This window comes from Centrocercus urophasianus, unplaced genomic scaffold (genome assembly GCF_019232065.1).
Source record: "Centrocercus urophasianus isolate 14NV4802_14NV808 unplaced genomic scaffold, USGS_Curo_1.0 seq_12, whole genome shotgun sequence".
In the NCBI taxonomy this organism is placed as follows: Eukaryota; Metazoa; Chordata; class Aves; order Galliformes; family Phasianidae; genus Centrocercus; species Centrocercus urophasianus.
In genome coordinates, this window is record NW_024884364.1 from 4,781,848 (window position 1) to 4,803,905 (window position 22,058).

The 22,058-nt window shown below is 46.8% G+C and overlaps 1 protein-coding gene across 1 annotated transcript in view; it reads left to right on the forward strand.

Moving 5' to 3' along the window:
* The first annotated feature begins 5,672 nt into the window (after positions 1–5,672).
* CASQ2 (calsequestrin 2) overlaps positions 5,673–22,058 on the forward strand; it is a 29,588-nt gene continuing 13,202 nt past the window's right edge. The window contains exons 1-5 of the mRNA XM_042810461.1: positions 5,673–5,906; positions 18,301–18,385; positions 19,263–19,363; positions 20,763–20,874; positions 21,304–21,377. Of these exons, the coding sequence (XP_042666395.1) occupies positions 5,673–5,906; positions 18,301–18,385; positions 19,263–19,363; positions 20,763–20,874; positions 21,304–21,377 (606 nt within the window). The remainder of the gene's footprint in view (positions 5,907–18,300; positions 18,386–19,262; positions 19,364–20,762; positions 20,875–21,303; positions 21,378–22,058) is intronic.

Sequence of the window (22,058 nt, forward strand, 5' to 3'; positions counted from 1 at the left end):
ACGAAAGCCATGGCCCAGGTTGCAACTCTGGGCCCTCAGATCCTGGCTGGGCTTCTGCACCCACAGTCCACTGACAGCAGCAAGAGAAGGAACTCCACGGGAGTATTCAGGGGATGTGACAGAAAGGACATTTCCATTCTCTCTTTTTCTTCTCCTGCAAGAAAATGAGAAGTTATAGCAAAAAAAAAAAAAAAAAAAAAAACCAACAACCAAACAAAGTGTTTGGTGAAGCATGTCCCCATTGTATCAGTACAGTCTGAGCTTTGAAGAGGTTTGCCAAACCTCAGGAAATTGCTGTAGGAAAGGAAGGTGGTCTAAAAGTCACATAGAGTTTCTCCCTACTATCACAGGGCAGATGAACGGAGAGGTGAGCATAGTCCTGGAGCCATGGCCACCAGGATCTCATTGCCTTCTGACAAGTAGCTGGGGGTCCCAGGTGACATCTAAAGAACATCACTGTGGCCTCTGCCTTCCTACCTGCACCAAAACTATGAAATTCAGATGAGGTAGCACTCCAGCAACACAGGCCAGCAGCTCTTCAACCATGGGTGACAGCTTCTAAGAAAGGGGTCGAAAAGACTCAAAAGGAGATATGAAATGTTTCCTCCTTCTGCAAAGCTGCTAGCTGCCCTTAAATAATGGTGGCAGCTCATTTTTAGTAAGGTAGAAATGACGCCATTTTTCAGTGATCCCTAATAAGTAAGGCAAGGTCTCCATCTTTTTACTAACTTCTACTATATCATCATACCATTTGTGATTTTCAGGTCTTTCCTTGGCTCTTGAGTACAGGGTTCATGCTGTTACTGAAGAACTTCAAGCTTCCATTTTTAAACAGGGAAGCTTTCTTCTGTTTTGTGGATGCAAATAAAAGCTTGAAAACAAGCACTCTGAAGCTGCCAGGCCAGAAGAAATTATCACAAGCAAGACACTTCTCAGGTCTCTGACTCGGTAGGCTGACTTAATGATCTGAGGAACACCTGAGTCATTAGCTCTGAATGCTTGGGAATGCTGTGTAACTGTACCCCATCTACACACTGATATCTCGAGTGAGTTAGCTGCCAGTAGGGATTATTCACATGGAAGAATTTGAATTTAAAAACTGTCTAACTGTTCTTTTTCTTAAAAAAAAAAAAAAAAAAAAAAAAAAAAGGTTGCATGTGTTTTAGCCCAGAGCTCTTAGTGCATAAAGGACTAACTGTGATACAGTGATACTTTCTGGAAAGCTATTCCCTAGAAATGTGCACGCCTGAAAGGTGCCAGCAGGCTCTCTAGAGAGATTCAGGGAGATTCAAGTGCAGCTAGAGAGAAGTGAAAACAGAGCAGAAATTTAAGAGCAGCAAAACGTTTCTGTCCCCTTGAGAAAATCGGGAGAGTGCTAAGCTTGTCCAGCTCATCATTCGAAAGGAATGAGGTTCCTGGGAGCACACTGTGGTCACTTCGGCACTTCCCCAGCAGACATCATGCTCCCAGGCAGCACAGCAGGTTGGGAGCGAGGGAGGGCTGAGCTGCCACTGCGCAACAGGTGTGAATCTGCTGGCCACAGCTCCCTCCGTGGCCATTAAATTAAACACCCAGTAAGCCTCATTGCTGGGACATTGCTAAACATGCTGGTGCTCGTATGGCTGGGAAAAACCCAAGTGGCACCCGATCTGGCCACCTCAACCTTGCCCGGTGCAGGATCCTCATCTCAGAACCTGGCTAGGAAGTTGGGTAGAGATAATGCTGCTACTTAATACATGCATCAGTGTGTGGAGATAGAGGCACAGAGCTGTGCTCACACATACAAATCACAGTCAAAGCAAAGCAGGAGCCCAGTGATCCTACCTTCCTCCAGGAGAAACGTAGTGCGCTGATGGATACGGCTAGATGGGGCTGAATTTGTCCTAGTGACAGCACACAATGTTAGAACACATTGTTTATTTCTTATGTTAATTAGTAGTAATTGAATTACTACCATATTAATGATAACTACTTCATTAGTAGTAATGAATGATAATGTCCAACAAAGAAGACCTTCTGAGCTATCAAAGAGCTATGTGACTCAGGGTGAGCCAAGTATCCCCAGTCAGCTCACTGACCTTCCCTTTACAACTTCTACATGGTATTGTCTTCTGCATGGAAGAAGACAGGAAAGCCAGTGGTACTTTCTCATCACACAGCAGGTCCTAGGGACATCTCAGTCAAAACACAAAGACTGTCACCAGGTGATAGTTGCAAAGATCTCAGGCTGTTTAAAAGAGGAACAGGAAGAATCCAACTCTGCCTTGTACTTACCACCACAGACACAGCAGCATCAGTGTTCAGGCAGCATAAGCACTGTGAAAGGCTTCTCGCCCCTCAAGGCTTTCAGCAAGAGTGAAGGGAAGGGAAAGAGAAGTAGGTTTCTCACACTGCAGAGCTCTCCTCAAGATGGTGGTGATCTTCTCAGCCTCCTTGGAAAGGGTCAGTTCATGCCGGAGGTTCCCACCCTAATGACAGCCACTCTGCAAATTATGACAAGCTATGACCTTGCTTGTCAAGCTGGTGGCAAAAGGCCTATTTTCTGAATACTCCTATCTTGCAAAACACATGAGGTCTTAGAGGCTTGCAAAGAGATTAGCTGAAGCAGAATCTTAAATCCTGGTGCCCTAGAAAAAGGCTCACTGAAGCATTTGGATCAGAGGTGGCTGGGGAGCAGCAGAGGACAAGGAAGGTGAAAGCAGTGGCGTGGGGCTGGAGTGGCTAGGGGCGAGGAGCAGCAAGTAGATCCCTAATTTCTAGTACACAAAGAGAAAAAAATAATCGAGGAGCTTTCTGTTTCTCTCCTGCTTTTCACTAGCAGGAACTCAGTATTTCTACAAGCCCGAAGTGAAGGCCTGAGGCTGTCCTGTTCTGAGCCCTTCAGTTCCAGTTACAACCCTGCTACTAGTATCCTCCCAGGGGCAAAACAGCTCTGTCTCAGTCTCAAGCACTTAACTTCTTGTTCTGAACACCCTCAACAAATGAATCTGGAATTGCAGGTCTGTATTGGCAGGTTTGCAGTGAGAACATGTGCTTTGACTAGAGTTCCACTCATTGGAATTAAGAAGTTCAGGTGACCAAGACAGTTGTTTAAGATTTAAATCAAACACACAAATTCTGCCCCCTACGAAGCGTATAATCATTTAAAACCACTTCTGATACAGTGACCAAGGTATCTTAAGTTTCAGATGGATGCAGCCACAACTGAAATACCTCAGCAAATGCCCACTGAGTTTAGCACTAACAGTCCCACTGAGTTTCTGAGCAGTTTCTGAGATGGAGTCCCATTGACCAGGATATGTTTGTTGTCCAGCTGGAATAATTGCCCTAGAGGCAGAGGTGAAGCGTAAATCACAGGCTGCTGCTACTCATGCCACAAACAGAATAGATGGGGATAGGGTGAGCAAGGCAGTATTTTTTTTTTGTATCTAAAAAAACCCCCCAAAAATATTTGTTCATTTTTCAAAAGGCAAAAAGAGGAGAAAATGAAAACTGGATTGTGTCTATTTTAGGCACATGAACAAGTTATTCAGATTAGAGAAAAAGCATGTCAAAAATAACTTGAGTGATATGAAAGTGGAGCAATTGCTGTATATCTACAAAAATAAAAGGAGGGTAGGAACCTGGGAAGCTGATTTTGAAATATCAGTGAACATTTCATTTTTGCAACCCTGTCTGATGTGTGCCTGCTTTAAAACATGCTCTGATGGCAAGGACAGCCTATTCTTGCACCCCAAGTGCGTGGAGTCCTTCAAAGGCAATCAGTCAACCTAGTGTAGGTCTGATCATCACACGAGCTCACTTCTGTGCTTTACAGACCAAACATTTAGCAAAAACCTAGCTGTTGTCACCCACTGTGACAGCAGTCTTGCATCTCCTGCTAACAGCAGTCAGATTTATCCAGGTTTTTCACATCTCCCTCTGAAAATGACAGCCCTCACAGTGGGGAGTGAATTTCAGAGGCTGTCTTGCCCTGGCTACTACCTGGATTTCTCAGCTTCCATCATTAGGACATCAAGTTGCAAACAAAGAAATTCCTAAAAAGCCAAGACCAGAAAATAAGAGGTTTTGGAAATAGGACAGACTTCAAAACTGTTGCCCATAGAGTAGCAGCTCATGTGTTGTGAGCTACGTTGGAAGCGATATCTATGGGGGAAGTGTGCTCCTACATCACCCAGAAGTGAGGTATAATTGCTAAGTAGCACTCACTTTTTGCCCCGAGCAAACAGCAAAATACCCCTGTCATAGCATTAAATAGGACCAGGGACATTATCTCCTCACAAATGTGAATGGAGTAAGGGTACGATGGAGCAATGTGCAAGAAGCAGGCCTGATGAAGGTGTTTGCCTGCACATCATTTTGGCGCAGGAGACACCCCACTGTCACACTCCTCTTTGCCATCCTCCAAATATCTTCCCCAGTAGATCAGCATCATCCTGGTGGCAAGGCTGGCCAGCAGCCAGCTGGCTTGTCTCCATGTCCCTGTTGCTGCCAGTCATGGGGCAGCAGTGACACACAGTCAGAGGAGGAGAGGAGGTGAAAGAATGTGCTGCTGCACCAGGAACAGGGAAGCAGTCATCATTCTCCATTTCACTTGTTAGGAGATGCAGCAAAGCTCTGTGAAAAGACCTTCAGGGACAACAGGCAGATCCCCGAGGCTGGGAAGCCAGCAGTGATGGTGGCATCTGCCCATCATCTGAAGGAGGCCCATATCTTCTGCCCCAAGGCACCAGTGTGAATCTTGCTCTTATTCTTTAGCGTGACAAGCCTTTAATCGGTAACCAGCAACCTCTGGGACTTGGCAACTGCTGTGTGAGTAAGAAGCTTCTCTGTACTTGGGATTACGGTTATGAGCAGGAGATCCCAAGGCCAATAGATGTCCTGGCACTCTGTTAGCAGAGAGAGTGCTTCAGAAAAGAGCTTGAATTCCATCAAGCAAATCAAGTTCGTGCCCCAGGCAGTGTGACAGAGTCTCAGGAGTGCTCACCTCCTTTACTGCTGTGGAAATGTGACTTTTCCTCTAGTGGTAGTGATAAGTCTGAAACGATTTTATCCAAGCTCTGTTATCCACTGCCTAATCACTGCGATGCCCAAGTGGTTACAGAGGTACCCTTGTTACAAAAGGCAGCCAATATCTTCTATTTTTGCTAAGCCCTAGTAGGACGGAGTGTGCCTTGGCTCGCCGTATAAATGAAGTCTGCCCCTTCCCCAAATCTGCCTGCGTCCTCCCAGCATTGCCAGCCTCCACTCCCTCCTGCACTCCCTCACACTCCCTCTCACTCACTCTCTCACTCTCAGATGATGCAGAGTGCCAGCAAGTCCCTCAATGCTGTCATATCTGTCCTTTTTATTCATTGCAGGGTTTATTTTTAGCCTGAAACAACTGCTTCCTAAAAATGGAGTTCCTAATGACACGGGAGCTGGACACAGCTATGTAAGGTATCCAGGGCTTGGCCTGACAGCTTCTCCTGTCTGTCTCTTTGTTGTGAGCCCAGGACAGCAAAGTTTGTTGCTTGCCACCAGCCTTGCAGAGCTTGGACTGAACGCTAGGAAGGCAGAAGAAAGAGAAACTCAGTGCAGACTCCCACTGGAGCCCTTGGCCTCCTTCTCTTCCCAAACTGAGAAGGAGAGAGACCTTTGCCAGCACTGCACTGAACTCCAAGGGTTCCCCAATGAAGGCAACTTGCTGGATCCTGGCAGGCTTTTGCCTGCTTTTCTGCTGCAAGGCAGAAGAAGGACTGAATTTCCCCACATATGATGGGAAAGACCGAGTGATCGACCTGCACGAGAAGAACTACAAGAATGCCCTGAAGAAGTATGACATGCTTTGTCTGCTCTTCCATGAGCCTGTGAGCTCTGACAGGGTGTCCCAGAAGCAGTTCCAGATGACGGAGATGGTCCTGGAGGTAAGCACCACTGCATGTCTCCCTGCCGGGTCAATGCCACTGCACATCTGGAGTTATGGAGACAGGTCATGGGACAGTCAGGGGCCTGGTGGGAATGGCCAAAGTTTTGAGGCTGCTCGCCTGAGTATGATTTAGACCCTGAGCTCTGTGAAGCACAGGGTAAAGTTTTTGTTGTAGTCTTTTGAGTTGTCAGCTGGGAAATAGCCTTTCTGGGTGGTGCACCAGAAAACGGGGAAAAGCAAATAAGCGTGCACACCCCAGCAGTATGAATTCAGCTTAGCTGAGCTTTTTCAAATCTCAGCACAGGTCTGAGTGCAGCCTGAAATTGTTAGGTCCCTTCTCCTTCTAGTATATCCTCCTTAGATTCAAGATTCCTTCCAGTTTCCTATTCCATTCAGAGCAAATAGCCAAGTCCCACCAAACTGTGTTGCAAATGGGTGTTCCAGCTCCACATCTCAGAACTCCCTGTTGGTGCGGCATTAAATCCCTTTTTTTTTTCTTCTGACACTTGGTTGCCTGCTTGGAATAAATCCGTAGCTACTTGCTAATACAGCCGTTCATTTCTGTGCTGGAAATAAGCATTGTTAATTCTTTGGTGAAAGAATGATTAATTAATCCTCAGTAAAATAAATCACACTAAAATTTACAAAGTAGATTCATTGCATTCTTTCTTGTAGTGTGGCTGTAATCTAGGGACTCTTAGAGCAGTAGACCTTGATGGTTAGTTGTTCATTTCCTACCAGGGGCTTAGAGATATTCCTTCTTAACTAAAAGACATATTTGGATAGAAAGTGAGAATTGCAGAAGAAATACATAATCTCTATTTTTCAAAGAGATGCATTGCATCTCTTTAAGTATAGCAAATGTGATTTAGAAAATATTCTCACTCAGTGAGGGCTAGGACCCACAAAAGTATAGTGCCAAGTACAAGGTCTACTGACCTCCTCAACAAGGCAAGCAAGAAAGATTCAGACCTGACCAGATTTTATTCACTTGTCAGGAAACAGTTACTTGTTCCAGGTGAGTGATCAAATAACACTTGGCAAAGAAAAAATAACCCTGGAACTCCAGCTGAAAAGTTTATGGCTGGTAGTATAATTGCATTGTTGTTTAATAGGATAGCTATTTTGTGCTTGATAGATGGCAAGCATTTACTAAGTGTGTATTTATAGAAACCTGGCAGAAGCAGGTACCCGTTGTACGCTGTTGGTTGTACTCCCCTGGACACCTATCCCCATGTTAGCAGTCAACCATACTGAGCGTGCAATTGCTACAGTGCAGCATGTGTTAGAGCTTTTATTTTGCAGGACTTGCTTCAGAGGGTGAATATGTTAGCTTAGGGCTCTGGTGGTCTGGTTTCCAATTGCTTCTCTTCCATTGAACTCCGATGTGACCTTGGGCAAGAGATTGAGGATTAGATCTGCAGCAGACTTTATGTAATTGTAGTGCTCTGGTTCACTAATGCTCAGCTACAAGGTGACCATTCTACAGTCCTCTAAACTTCTCCAGCACTTGCAGTGCTTATTCAGTGCATGTTCCCCCTTGTCCCCTGGGCTGGAAGTTGCAGCAGCAATCTTACAGTTCCCACACAGCCGAGATCTGCAGACTGCACACTTCTTTGCCACAGGCACCCAAGGCTTGGATTGGATCTGAGAAAGCAACAGAGAATGTGCTGCATAGGACACAAACCAGCAAGGTGCTGGTGCTCTTAATTTCTGTTACTAACTTAACTATTGCAGTGAGCTAGGTTTTAGTCTTCTCCATCTGGTGACAGCACTCAAAGCTTCACCTCCCTCACCTCAAGCCACAAATGTTGTGTGGCAAAGATCGCTCTCAATCTGCCCAGCCTGTGGGAGGATGCCTATATGGAGCATCTCATGCTTACTCACTGTATTAAGGATTTATTTTCTGGAGCATCTCATATTTTTTTCACTTTATTAAGGATTTGCCTGATGACTCACAACAAGGTATGCTGCTTCCACTGCCTGGAAAACACCACATCCTTAGCCTTACTTCTATAAAATTGCCCTGATCTCCATCATAAGGAATAATGGCAACCCTTCACACGAGACCTTCAGGCAGGTGTGGAGTTAAGCAAAGATCTGAGCTAACCATCTAAGGGTTATTACTTCCTATTGCCTGATGAACACAGGTATGTGTGTACACAGAAGAAATAGGATTTGTGGATGTTAAGTGTGACCTGGTGTAGGGAACCTGCTTTGGCAGGGGGGTTGGACCTCTCTGGAGGTCCCTTCCAACCCCTACAATTCTGTGGTTCTGTGATTAAGTCCTGGAAACCTCCAAAGTGCCCACCTCTCCTTTTTCTCACACACACCTTAGAAGAAATGTATAGTTCCAAAGACCAAAAGCTTGAACAAATATCTTAGGACTAGGAAAAAACATGGAGAGATTCAGTAACAGGTCCCTCCATATTTGCTAGGACAAAATTACAGATGTGCCCAGGTAGAAGATAGTATGGCATATTATCAAAGCAAGCAGAAGTCCCAGTAGCACCTGCTGGTCCCTTCTTCACTTTAGACCCAGTCAGGTTTAGGTCTTAGCAGGTGAAAAGAGACATGGCTACAAAACATCCAAGGAGGGCAGGATGAGTCTAGACAACACTCCCAAAATCTAGGAGCAAATTGTCCCTTGGCCATGGTTTCATCCAAATACATTGGTCATAATCATCAACAAGCTTGGACTGGTTCCACTAGTAGCTAGCAGGGCTTGAGCTCATGTGGCAGCACTTCCCTCTTCTAGAGTCTCTTCCCTTCCAAGTCCCTGCCCTGTTTGAAGCTTGCAATGCCTTAATTATGTCTGAGATCTCCCTGGAAAATCTGTCTGAAAATGGCCAAGAGCTTGAAACTTTATTTGTGGAGGCAGCTGACAGACAAAACAGGGCAGAGAGAAGAGAATAGCGAGGGTCTCATTTCCTTAGTGAAACGTGCTGAAAACCTGACAGCATAAGTGAAGTTAAGCACATTAGGTCTCGATCCAATTGCAACCACAAACATCAGGGTGAGGAGAAAGTGATATGCTAGGAAAATTCTCCTCCCCATTACAAATGCCCAGTGTGCGGAACTGACCAGCAGAATCTCAGGAATGTTCACCAGGCATCATCAGATAAAGGGATGCTGTGGTTACACTGATATTACAGGATCTTCAGCTCCCTCCACCCAGTCCTATTGGGATCTGCCACTGGATTCCCACACAGCCCAGCATGCCTTTCCAATTTGGAAAGGCAATGAAGAAGATCATCAGCTGACCTGGCAGCCCCTACCACCTACTCTGTTGTCTTTTCCAACGACGGCAATTCTACAGCTCTGAGTTGATGAGTGTGGCTGCTTCACAGCTCAGACTAAGGGGTTCTTATGCTCCTTTGCTTCCCTTTCTCCCTCCACTCACCCCAACTCCTGCTGAACAGCTCCTCTAGGTTGTGAGGAAAACCCTCCACTCTAGATGATGACCCAGCAGTCTTGAGGACAGTGGTAGCAGTTCCTATCCCGTGGCAATTTTTCTAAGAGCCCTGCATGCCCTGTGAGGTGAGCACAGAGAAGAAGATCACACACAGCCAGACACAAAGCTTCACAGTGCAGATTTAAGTGCCAAGTAAGACAAAAAGCTACTTGTCCCCAAATCTCTCAGCTTTAATGGAAAAAGGGTGATAGAGGACAAGAACAAAGCAGGGAAACTTAAAATATCTGTTCTGCTACTTTTCTTCTTTGTAACTCTCCTATTTCTTCCAATCTCATATCACTGCTTCGCAAACCTCTGCCTTCTCCCTCTCATCTCCAAACCCTTCCCAAATATCGGCAGAGCTCTGCTTTCCAGTGGGCCAGTTTGTCTCTAGGGATCACGTTACAAAAATAAAGAGCAGCGGGGTAAGGGATTTTTATTTTGCACATGAGAAGCTCTCTCCAGCAGCAGAAGCTGTCTTAGTGCAGAGCAGGCTGCCTGCAAAGCAGACATTGCATCTCTCTCCCAGTGTCCAATCAGTAGTACAATCAGTACTACTTGTGCTGTGAGAGGGAAATATAGCTTTTGAGTTCAACAGAATAAGGGTTAAAGTAAGCATAAGGTCTAATTCACTTGAAAGCAAGGATTTACTTTCAAGTGTTGACACTTGTAAAGCTCCACTCACAGGCTTTCAGCTGAGAATGGAAAAATCAATTAAGATTTGTCTGGTTTTAGGGCAGTTCCACCCATCTGGTCTTCAAATCATTTTAGTCTGATAGCCCCTGTGAGAGCTCAGAAACATGTCATATGTAGCAAAAAGGCCTTTTCTTCTGATCCAACACAGGAAAAAAGTTTGCAAGTATAGGTATGTATCGACATTCATAGGAAGCAGTAGCTGAGACATTATCCCCATGTCCAAACAGAGTGCGGGAGAGTATAAAACCAAGAGCTTTCTTTAAGCACCCTTATCACTTTGTTTCATAGACTCAGTTTTCAACCTTTTTCTTTGAGAATAGTATGTTCATGAGACACTAGCTCAGTATGACTTCCTTGGCTGGGTAAACATGTTACACATTGAGTGCCACAGAAACTGCCTGGTCCCTGCGACCCTACAGAGCAAGTCTTCAGGGTGAGAGATGGAGCACACCCGGAGAGGTACCTGAAGAAGCCTACAGCAGGAATACCTCATAATACAAGAAATAAAACAGGTTGCCACGCTGAGGCAGTGGCTTCCATTGCAGATAAGTTAATGCAAAAGGTTAGGAAGGGAGAGAAAGGAAAAGATGTACACTGCTTCCTTTGGCCTCTGAGACGATGTAAGTACATCTCAGTCCATTAACAGCTCAGAGCACTGATTTTGGCAGCAACACTACGAAAGTTTCACTCCCTGACATGCCAATCATAAAAGGAGCTACAGCGAGCTCCCCAGGCTGTAGATGGGCACACTGGCACCCAGGCACAAATGGATAATTTGGCCTTTCTGTATAACTAGTGGTAGAAACAATTTCCAAGACTACTTTAATTCTTATCAACTAGTTTCCTTTCCCAGTGCCCCTCCATCCATCTCATCACTGAGGTTGGTCTGGCTGCCTGAGCAGCTTCTAGCGTAAGACCCCCATTTCCATCACCACTTCCCTCTTGGAAAGGCAACCTTCGTGTTCAGTCATGTATGGTCAGAGGGAGAGAAGTGTGCTGATGGCTGTTCTCAGAGTAGGAAATAGCTGTCATCCCAGTGTCTAAGGGAAATGCAGCATATAGCCTCTGTAGGTGCCCTGCAAGAGCTTAAAGCAGTTGGAGACTCCTTCCATGGCACATCTTTGTTCTGAAATGCCCAAGAGATGAGGAAAAGTTGTGAAAAGCCCATCCTTCAAACCTCAGTCATCCTGCCACACCAATTAGGCTCCCTAGAAACATGCCTGTGGGAGTTTCTGATGCATTCTTGATATCCAGGAGGCAGGATCACACTCCTGTCTAATAAGACGTCATTGACCTATCATAGTGCACTGTAAGTGGGCATCAAAAGGACTGGCCTGAGAAATCATTCACCAATGGGCATAGAATATTGCAAGTTGGAAGGGACCCATAAGAACCGAGTCCAGCTCCAGTGTATGTGTACTGTCACCATTTGTTGTTCTCTGCCTCAGACCTTGACATTGCCCAGGAGACTGCTGAGGCCAGATAGCATCCTATGTGCTGGAGCAGGTACCACACTGCCCTCATTCCAGACCTCAGTCTGGAAGTGGTGCCCTTCATTTAAATCAAGCTGATCAAAGCCTGCCACAACCCTGCATTTAAGCCTGAGCTTCACCCATGGGGAAAAGGGAAAGGAGATACAGTAATTCTCTTTAAAGCCCCAGGAGGGAGGGGAACTATTTAAGCACAAAGCCTGAGGACAAATGGGCTATGAATAAATCAAGTTTGGAAAGTAGGGAGCTCCTAATCACCAGAGTCAAGGGGAGAACAGCCCAATGAGTTTAAAGGACACTGACAGATTGAGCAACCTGGTCCAAGTTCTGATGACCAAAGATGTCTTTTTGAGGCCTCTGTCTGCAAACACCAGTCACCCAGGCAAGGAATGAGTGGCCCAGGAAAGAAGTGACTTAGCAAGGTCCGAATTATCATGTTTTATTTAATCCTCTGCACACTGGGATTTACCTACTTATAGAAAGAAACCTTGCCCGAGGAAATAGAACAAGCAGCAGCCCCATGTGCAGTTCCCCGCTGGCCCCTGAGCACTGCTGATGGGGCTCATTCCTGCACACACTCTGGCGCAGCTCCGGTGCAGGCCAGCTGCACGACATGATACCTTCTCTTTCTGGGAAATTGCTCCTGCCCTGGCAGCCGACAGACTGAGCAGAGCTCTGACACCTTGAAGCCTGCGTAAGGAGACACTTGTTCTGAGAGTTTCCCTTGGGGCTGGTTGCTCACTGCTCCTTGGCTGAGTCCTCCTTCACCCCAAGGAACCTATTGCTCCCCCACGGTCCCATACAGGTGTGGATTCAGGGTAGGAGCACCCAGATCCCTCCTGTGGCACTCCAGGGTTTCAGAGGCGTTGGCTCAGGCCCACTGGGTCAGAAAACTGAGAAATTTCCTTGGAGCTGGAAGCGTGAAAGCAGCGCTGGGTCCTGAGGAGGAGAAAGGACTGTTGTGCACTGAGCTCACTTCCTTCTTCCAGCACCCACTTGAAAGCAGAAGGCTGCTGCTCCACATAGGTTTTGCTGTGGCATCCAGCCTTTGCTTCCAAGCAAAGCTAGTTATAGCATCACTTTTGTAGAGGAAAGCTCCCAAATTCCTCCTCTTGCCTGGTTCATCAGAGTGGGGTTCAACAGAGGGGGTTCTGCAGAGCAGCCCCAATCCACCTGCAGAGCTGAGGTCAGCACATGCACACTCACAGCCCCAGACTGTCCTCAGTGTGCAAGCTGCTCAACTGAGTCGGCAAAACACCTGTGAAGTAATGCCAGCAAGCACCAGCCAACAGCAGCAGCAAGTGGCCCCTGCCCCATGGACGCTCACAGCCACCAGCATCATCCCCAGCTATCTCAGGGGCTTTAACTTACAGCTGGCTAAAATTAGGGATGCCCGGGCGTGGATAAAAATACAGCCCTAGCTATGTGAAACCTTTAGGTAGGTGGCCAAAGAGCACATCATATGCCTGGCTGGGCTGAGCAGCCGGGTAGCTCTTAAAGGGCCGCAGCACCGTTCTTGGAGTGCTACCTGTGAAAGGACCTCCCTCAGTGACCTTTGGGTGTTCTGTATTTGGGGACTTGCCTTTTCATCAGGAGAGCAGCAACCCCTTAAGAGGGCAGCTCCAGTGGTGGAAAAGGGCAGTAAGATGGGCCATACTTTCTTTCTCTCAGCTCTGCTGCCAGGCCCTGTTGCAGCAGCTACTCAGCAGGCTCCTGCCCCTTCTCTGTGGCAATCACAATGTATCAGGAGCTGTCATTCATCAGCCTGAGTTACAAGATCCAATACTTTTCTGATGGGTATTGCGAGGGGTTGCAGCATGGCACAAAACAGCATTGAGGAGAGTGATACCCCGCTGCTCTACTACAGACTGTTCAAACAGAACAGAGAGAGAAGCCAACCACAGTGTAAAGGTATGAGTTCTGCAGAAACTTTCAAAGCCTTCGGGGAAATACTCTACTTTCTTGCCATATCCTCCTGTTGTTTCTGAAAACAAAAATAAGTTTTAAGACATTAAGTCATCCTCATCTTCACATCAGCATGTTCTGGCCATCACCAAGCTCTGACAGCTTTAAAGAGCAGAGCAACAGAAAAGTGGAAAGAAAGGTGACTTTCCATATAATCCCATTGCTCTGTTCTTTGTGTTTCTTCAGTTTTGCTCTTCTACCTCTGCCTGCTGGGAAACAGCAATTTCCCTGTGCATAGCAGAGGTACTCCCAGAGGCTATCAGAGACCCAGGTGCACCCAGCACCCTGCCTTCCAGCCTGGGCAGCCAGGGAATATCAGCCTTGCTGATGGGGGGATCTTGATGGTGAAGTGAGAAGAAAATTCAAGCCAGAAACCTATAACGTCACTCCACAATGAAAGACTGACTATGCTGGGATACCTGTCTCATTCATCTCTATCTGTAACCCTCTCTACTGCATTTGTTCTGCCATTTGATGGCAAGACTGACATCAAATGGAAGGTCCAGAACAATCACCGCCATCTGCAGCTGAATAGGTTTGTTGTCAGACAACCTATCACCTTTACAAGGGTGATGCTGCTGCTTCTTGTAGCATAAGATTTCAGAGTCTCCTTAAAGCTTCACATCACCACACCTCAGTTCAGATAGTTATGGTAGTAGGAAGCTGAGATGCTCTAGCAAGGAGCTGTTTCCTTCTATCACCATTATTCAGATTGCTAGCATCTGCTGACACCACCCAAAATCATAGAATCACAGAATCACAGGCTTAGTTTGGAAGGGATGTTAATCATCATCCAGTTCCAACCCCTGATGAGACGGTGCTTTCTCACTCGTAGGTCATAGAACTGTAGAATGGTCCTCAGGCTTCATTTGGGGCTGGCACTTCTCACCAATCTCACAGGGCCATGCACCTACTCAAATGAGAATAGGGCTGTTACCTGAGGAATACTCACAACTCCTGTTCCTGAGAATGCACAGGACTCAACTTGTGACCCCATGGCTAGAAAGAATGCACTGCAAAGGCTTTGTGCTTACGAGATAAAGGTTGCAAAATGTGCATGGGATACACCTGCTGTCTTTGCTTGAGCTCTAAGCCCTGCCTGCCCTCTTCATGTACCTTAGGAACTGCATAACCAGCTAAGCCCAGTTCTTCCGGGGCAGTTTCTCCCTCCCATCTCCCCATGCAGCTGTTGAAGCTAAATTACTCACTATAGAGGCTGACACAAAGGCAGGGGCTCTGGCTGGATGAGACTTCAAGCAATATGAATTTAAGTGGAGAAGAAGGAGTAGGAGCTGTGTTCTTATATTACAGCCGCCTCTGTTCCGAAGTTCTGAGCCAAAAGGATTGTCAAGATCAGAAACATTATCTGCATTCAAATCCCACTAGCATTATGGAAACAGAAAATACTGTAAGGGGATATTACAGATGCTTGATACTGTAATGAGCTGGGGGCAACCAAGCTGCGTGCCTCTGGCATCCTCTAAATGTTGCTGCCTGATGGAGTTCAAATGTAGATACGGGAATGCGTCCACACCTGGGCACTGCTCACACCCACCTGCCCCACTGAGAAGCAGCAAGCAGGAGTAACATCCAGCCCCACGGAGCTGGCATTTGAAAATGTGACTGTAGGCACAGGCAGCCTGCAAAGGTCTCCTACCTTCCAGCAGTGCCAGTGGAAAGAGCTGTACTGAGTCTCATGTTGCAGAAAGATTTTCCCACTGAGGACTGAAGAGCTCTGTGGATTGGCAGGGGCTGTACTGCTCACTCCTTATCTCATTATCCTGAAAGCTCCAACAAAGGAGAAAGGCTGCCAGCAGAGTGCACAGTTCCATCATTTGCACACGTACACAAACACACTCTCCTCTGTACACACACTGTCTACATGCACTTCCATCTATTCACATTCGTCTTCTGTCTCTCTTCAGAGAGACATCTCACATGCTTGTAGGAGAGACTGTGCAGTCTCCCTCTGAGAGGTCTCCAAAAGTCACCTGATGTGGGCCTGGCACCGTGCTCTGGCTGTCCCTGCTGTCCCTGCTGTGGCACAGCCATGCTGTGATTCTGGGTTTTTTTGCCTCCCAAGCCCTAATGAAGTACATGTTCCCACAGTCTTGCACAAAGAAGCTTCCATCCCATCCCTAATTTTCTAGACACGTCTACTCTTTTCCAGCAAGCTCCCATGCTCACACACTCAACCCTGAAGAGCTGTCTTGCATACACTGCATGTTCACATATGCTACTCCTGATCTAAGCCTCCACTTTTACAAACGTCTCTCACTCCTGCCCAGCCACTTGTCTGCAGCAGGTGTCACAGCCTCAGATGATGAAGGCACATTGCTGAACTTCTTCAAACACCCCCAAGAAACTCTAACCGTCTCCTGTACACACTAGTCAAGAGCTATAGGGCTCAAACTGCCTGGGCTGGATCTGGCACTTGACTAGCAGATGTAAGTAAGTAGCCTGTAAGGCTGCAGCTAGATGAAGTGTATTTACGTGGCTGGACAGTCTCAGCACAGCCAGAGCCTCAAACTTTGAAGGTCTTTGTGCTGGTCTACACAACTGCTTCAGTGCAGGGAGTCACACATCCCCTAAAGCTTTTGATCCCACAGGCTCCATCGCTTTTCCCAATAAAGGCACCTCCACGCAAGAGGTGCCCATCTCCTCCTGCCATGTTGAACATCAGCTGCTCTAACAAGGCCCAGGTGAGGGGACACCAGACTGATCAGACCAATGCTCTGAAGCTTTATCCATAGATGTGTGAATATAGACCATTGTTCTACTTTATTCAGGCAGTGTCTTCTGTAAGCAAGAGCCCTGACCTGCAGCCTCCCTTTTATTTCCAATTTTCGGTAGAGAGTGAGAGAAGATTAGCAAATCAATGCGATTCCTTTACAACCTACAGCACCTCCTAGAGACAGCAAGCCAGGTAGCTGCGGGGGGTTAAGGTAATTGGGTGTTCCTGTTCCCTGTTGACATTATGAAGGGGATATCTGGGTATGCACTGCTGTAGGCACCATCCTTTGGAAAAAGAAGCTGAGATGCTGTGATGGTGGAGAATGTCTTTCTAGGGGGGCTCTGGGACATGCATTTGGTGGCAGGGAGAAGACAACCCTGTCCTTCAAATAAGTGTCACCACTCTTAGCCTAAGTAAAGTCTCTGAGCCCATATCTTCAGGGTCCCTGCTGTTCTCCCCCAGAATTTTGAGACTTTTCCTCCATGATCCCTGCAATTGCCGGCCATCTGCAGGTGGAGACTATTTATAGCGGGGAGCCAAGGGGACGCATGGCCACGGACACAGTGGCGCTGGGTGACATTCAAACTGGCTCTGAGGTTGAGGGGGTGCTGAAATGGGCCCTGGAGGAGGGCAGTACCATAAATCAGCCCGCCATCTCTCTGGCTGCAGCCTTTCTGCTGCTCCCTCCAGTGAGTGGAGGTGGCCGTGCCCTAATAGGGACATCTCAGAGGCCTCCAACTCTTATTCCCTATCCCCAAATTCAGTAGGGTTTTGTGGATGGGAATGGGGCAGCAGCTGAGATGGGGTATGCTCCCTGTGGCAGGGTGCACTGGAAGGACAGCAAGGAGGCTGTCGGCATCAGAGGCATCTGTGGAGCAGGAGAAGAGGGATGAGGAGGGGGTGTTACAGCTGCTCAAGGGTCTCGAGATGGTGTTACCACTCCAGAGAGTGCCTGTGGATGAGGACGTTGCCTGCCTGCTTCCCAGGGCCGACACATGTCCATGGCGCCCGGGAGGAATTCGCAGGGTCCCCACCACAGGGCACTTGCAGCACGTCTCTCCTTTCCACAGATATCTATTTTCACAAATCAGGCAGGAACTTGATATCACCAAGAGGCCCCTTCATCAAAAATGGTGGGGATGGGGCAGCAGTTTCCAAAGCTGCAAGGTGACAAATACGAGCGTGGCTGGGATTAGCCCTGTTTCCTGAGGAAACAGGGCAGAAGAGAGGACTCAGAGCAGGGGAGCTGGCCAAAGCCAGGACAGGAGATGGGACTTGAGACACTTCAGAGCAGAAGAAATTGAATTGTGTGTTAGCTGTACCATGTTGTCTTAATGCTGCACTGTTACCCTCTGACTGGCCCACAGTTCAATACCAGGTGGGGCATTAAGCACCACTGGATTTGAATTTCCTTCCAGAGGGACAAGACGAGCAATAAAGGATTGATATAGCGAGATACAGGGAGAGCCCAGGACAGAAAGGAGACACAGTGATGGCCAGGAGCACTTCGTGGTGTAGCACTGCTATTTTCACAAAGCCTGGGTGCTTTTGCTACTCCATCATATGTAAGCAGTGATACTTTTGCTACCCTCAGTTTTCCAGCCACTGGTGCCTAGCACCAAGCACTCCCAGAATTAAAACATCTTCAGTACCTAGACAGTGTCATGATCCCCTGTACGATACCACAGATGCGTGAGGAAGGAGAGAGTTTTTGGTGTGCCAGAGGGTGTAAGTCTTTCTCCCAGCTGTTCCCGCTACTTCGGTGTCACCAATGTGGCTGGGAACACTCTCCTGATGCCCAAGTGTCAAAGCGCAGTTGGCAGCCCGTGGTATCACCAGCAAACCCAGCGCTGTGACACAGTGGGAAGAAATCCAACCCATATGACCTCCAGACAGCCTTATCTCAGCAAAGAGGCAACATGTGATGTGTGCCACCTATCGATGCTGCCTGGGAGCAAAATATGGGTCATCTGTGCCTCCTGTGCCATCCTGACAGGGCACAATGTCCTCCAGCGTTCCTGCTGCTCATGCTGGACTCTGGTTTTCCCCACAGCTGGCAGCTCAGGTCCTGGAGCCTAGGAGCATCGGCTTTGGGATGGTAGATTCCAAGAAGGATGCCAAACTCGCCAAAAAGCTAGGTAAGTCCCATGTTTGCTATCTCCAGAAAAGCTTGGATATTGTGGTGTGAAAACTCCATGCTCTTCCTGCGCAGAGACAGCTCTGATACAGTGATGCAGAACCAACACCTACTGAAGCAACAAGTGTCCACAGATGCCATCTGGTTCCTGGAAGGGTGATCCCCAGCCACTAATAGGAACTGCAGCCTTGCAATGGCAACCAGGTGCCACCCCTTCCTGAGTTGCTCCCCAGATATAAGAGGAATCCTCCATCCTCCTGTTTCCACCCCTTGAAACAGCTGCCCTCTAGTAGCTATGTAGTATTTTTTCATATTTCATCCCACAAAGAATATGGAAATACTACGGCATGCAAATACAATGGTACTTAAATACCACACTAGGCTTAACACCAGAGACTTATTTTCTTTCCTAAATTACAGGGTAAGTGTCACAGTATATATGAAAATAAAGCAGAGAGCTTCTGCTTCTCCAGAAAGCAATACATATCCCTGTCATCATGCACTGCAGGGCTCAGAGCCCCTCATCTTGGAGACTTCATCAAGATGGTGTGGCATCCAGTCCTCAGCTCAGTCATGTGCCAGCCTGCCTTCTGCACCATCTCCAACAAATGCTTCTAACTTTTCCCAAGGCAAGCTAAGCATATGAGAGTTTAAAATTTGCTTTGACTTCTTGGTCATTTTTTACATTCACAGAGTTAAGTCTCCTCTAGGCTCACGAGATCATTAGGATTGTTTCCGACTTGACCAACCAAGTCAACAGGCAACTGCATTTCCCCAGGAGGTGTTGCTAGAATAACCAGCAAGATGCTTCGATGTAAAAAGAGTGATGCTTTTAGTGACCTGTTGATCATATGATATTTCCTGTTTCCTTCTTTCAGGCTTGGTTGAAGAGGGAAGTCTCTATGTCTTTAAGGAGGATCGGTTGATTGAATTTGACGGGGAACTGGCCACAGACGTCTTGGTGGAATTCCTCTTGGATGTAAGCACAGATAAGTTCAGACAAAGCCTCTCAGAGAAGACTTTGCACTCACTTTGCAAAAAAAACACAGGTTATCTCTATTTGAAACTCCATCCCTGTTTGCTGCACACCAGCATGCAAATGATGTTGTTTGCCAACTTCCCAAATACTTGACCATGAGTTCCCAGAAAAGCCAGGACCTTTATATGCCATCAACCACTTATGTCTTAAATATATTTTTCTCTCTTTCCTGTTTATGGAATATTTGGTTGCTCAACCAGGGAGCAAGCAACAGTCGCACATAAATTCCAACTAAAACAGAGCTTTTCTGGCAGCCTGGTAGTGATGGAGTCCTCATTTATGTGGCTTAAACCCCAACAGCACAACAGCAGGAGGGAGATGTGCACAATGGAGTGTTACTGGTAAGGGGTGCAGCATAAGCCACCTCACGAGGCTCTGTTTGCCATGCTTTGTGGTGCACCTCGGATAGAACAAGTTCTGCAAAGAAAGGAGGAGAGTAAGGATTCCTGTTTGTATGTTTTCCACTCAAGGAAAAACACATAGAAAAGCAGGGAAATAAAAGCAAACACATCAGTGGTACCTGGACAGCCTGATCTCAAGCAAACCCAGTGTTTCTCTACTCCACTGCAGGTTATGCGGTGGCATGCCTGCATTTGTTTTCCTAGTGAAGCCACACGCAATTTACACCAGTATTGCTTGGCACATCAAAACAAAACAAATAAATAAATAAATCAGACCAAATCCTTCCCCCAGCAGTGTCTGGTTAAGAAATAAAGCTTGTACTAAAACTAGGATAAACTAGCTGATTGGTCTTCCAACTTTTTCATCAGAACTGTGATGTGTCTGGGGCCAAAGAACAGATTTAACCCACCATACACATGTAGACCAGCCAGGAAATTTCACTTCTAGACTTCCCACTGCTCCATTTTTTGGTCACACTCTAGCATGTTCTTTTAAATATTTTTCCTAAATATCTTAATAATGGTCTCTTCCAGCAAGCTACACTTAAAAACAGGTATGTCCCTCATTCACAGAAGAACACAGTCCTCATACTGCAGTCCTTTTAACCATCCTACCATCTTCACAGCCTCTCCAAAGCCAGCTGCAATCACTACACTTTATCTCCCATCACAGCATCTATTTGGGTCACCCATACTTCTCTCAGCGTTCCTCTGAATGCTTCAGCTTGTGCAGTGAACCTATTAAGTGCTCCTTCTGAAGGTGACCTACGTGTCTCAGTTAGTTTCTCACAGAGAGGCAGAGAGCACCAAACAGGGTTTCCAGCAGCAGATAAATTAGGTGACCTCTTTCTCCCCACTTAAGCAGCTAGTGACACAGTCTGGCAGTTACGGGTTGGTGCAGCAAATTGTTGTGTTATCAAATGCATTTGTCATGGCAGTTGCTAGAAGACCCTGTGGAAATCATAAACAGCAAGCTGGAGCTTCAAGCCTTTGACCAAATTGACGACGAAATCAAACTGATCGGCTACTTCAAAGGAGAAGACTCTGAACGTAAGATGACTATGTTCCTTGTGGGAGCCTTGGTGAGGGTGCTGGGGGTTATATGTTCCTGTTCATTAACATTAAGGAGACAAGCAGTTGCAGTGCGTTAGTCTCTGGGGGATGAGGTAGGGTTGCAAAAGTGAGCTTCTGCTTTTGCTGTGCATAAGCCCATTCATACACCCTTGGGCTTGCTTCAAAGGGCTGCTGATTTTAGCCCCTGCTTAATGTAGCATTTTGGGATCTGTAGTGGAGCTGCACAAAGTGTGTTCTGTTCACTCCACATGAAATGGTTCTTGTTTGTAAATCCTGAAGGTGTGTAAGAAACATAGTACTGTCATCTGCTGTATTTTGTAACAATTTATATTTGCCTCCTGTACTGATCAGAATGAGACCAGATGTCTATGAAATCTTTCCTTCATTCCCCTTTTCTCCTTACAGATTACAAGGCATTTGAAGAGGCTGCTGAACACTTCCAACCGTACATCAAGTTCTTTGCCACATTTGACAAAGGGGTAAGCATCCACACACCTCATCATGGGAGATGACAGACCCCTTTCTGCACAGCTTAAAGCCTTTTCACTGCAAAGCTGTAAGCTTTGAAGCAAGAAGTTGAGAGAAGGCTTTCCCTATAACTGAGTGTGAGGGTTAGAATGGCCATGAGCATCCTATTCTGGGTAACTCTTTTGGTGCAAGAGGGTTGAACCAGATGACATCAGAGGCCACTTCTAGACTCAACCATGCTGTAATTTTGTGAACTACTGGTCAACAGTGCTCCCACCTTCCTTCAGCTCTGCATCTGCCCCTGGCCCTCCTTGATCACGAGCTGTCACTTGCACATTCACAGTGGGCATGTCACTGCAAAGATAGATCAAGGCTGGTATGCGTAAGCGAGGATTGGGAGTCTTTTGCTCTGTTGTAGCTCATTTCCTCCTTTGCTATTTGAGGCTGTTAACGTCTCAAATGGACAAGATAGGTGTACTCTGGCTTCAGGCTCCTCGTGTGCAACACCTAGACAGAAATGAACTGGAATGGAATAAATGAGAGCTGTTCAAATAGGGGTCATCAAGACATACAAATCGGCAGAAGCATATTGTGCAAGAAGATGTTTATTGCGCAAGCCGTGTTTATCACAAAGCCTTGCTCTGCCTGTAATTTCCAAATCCACAACTTATACAGCATTTTCCAGAAGCTCA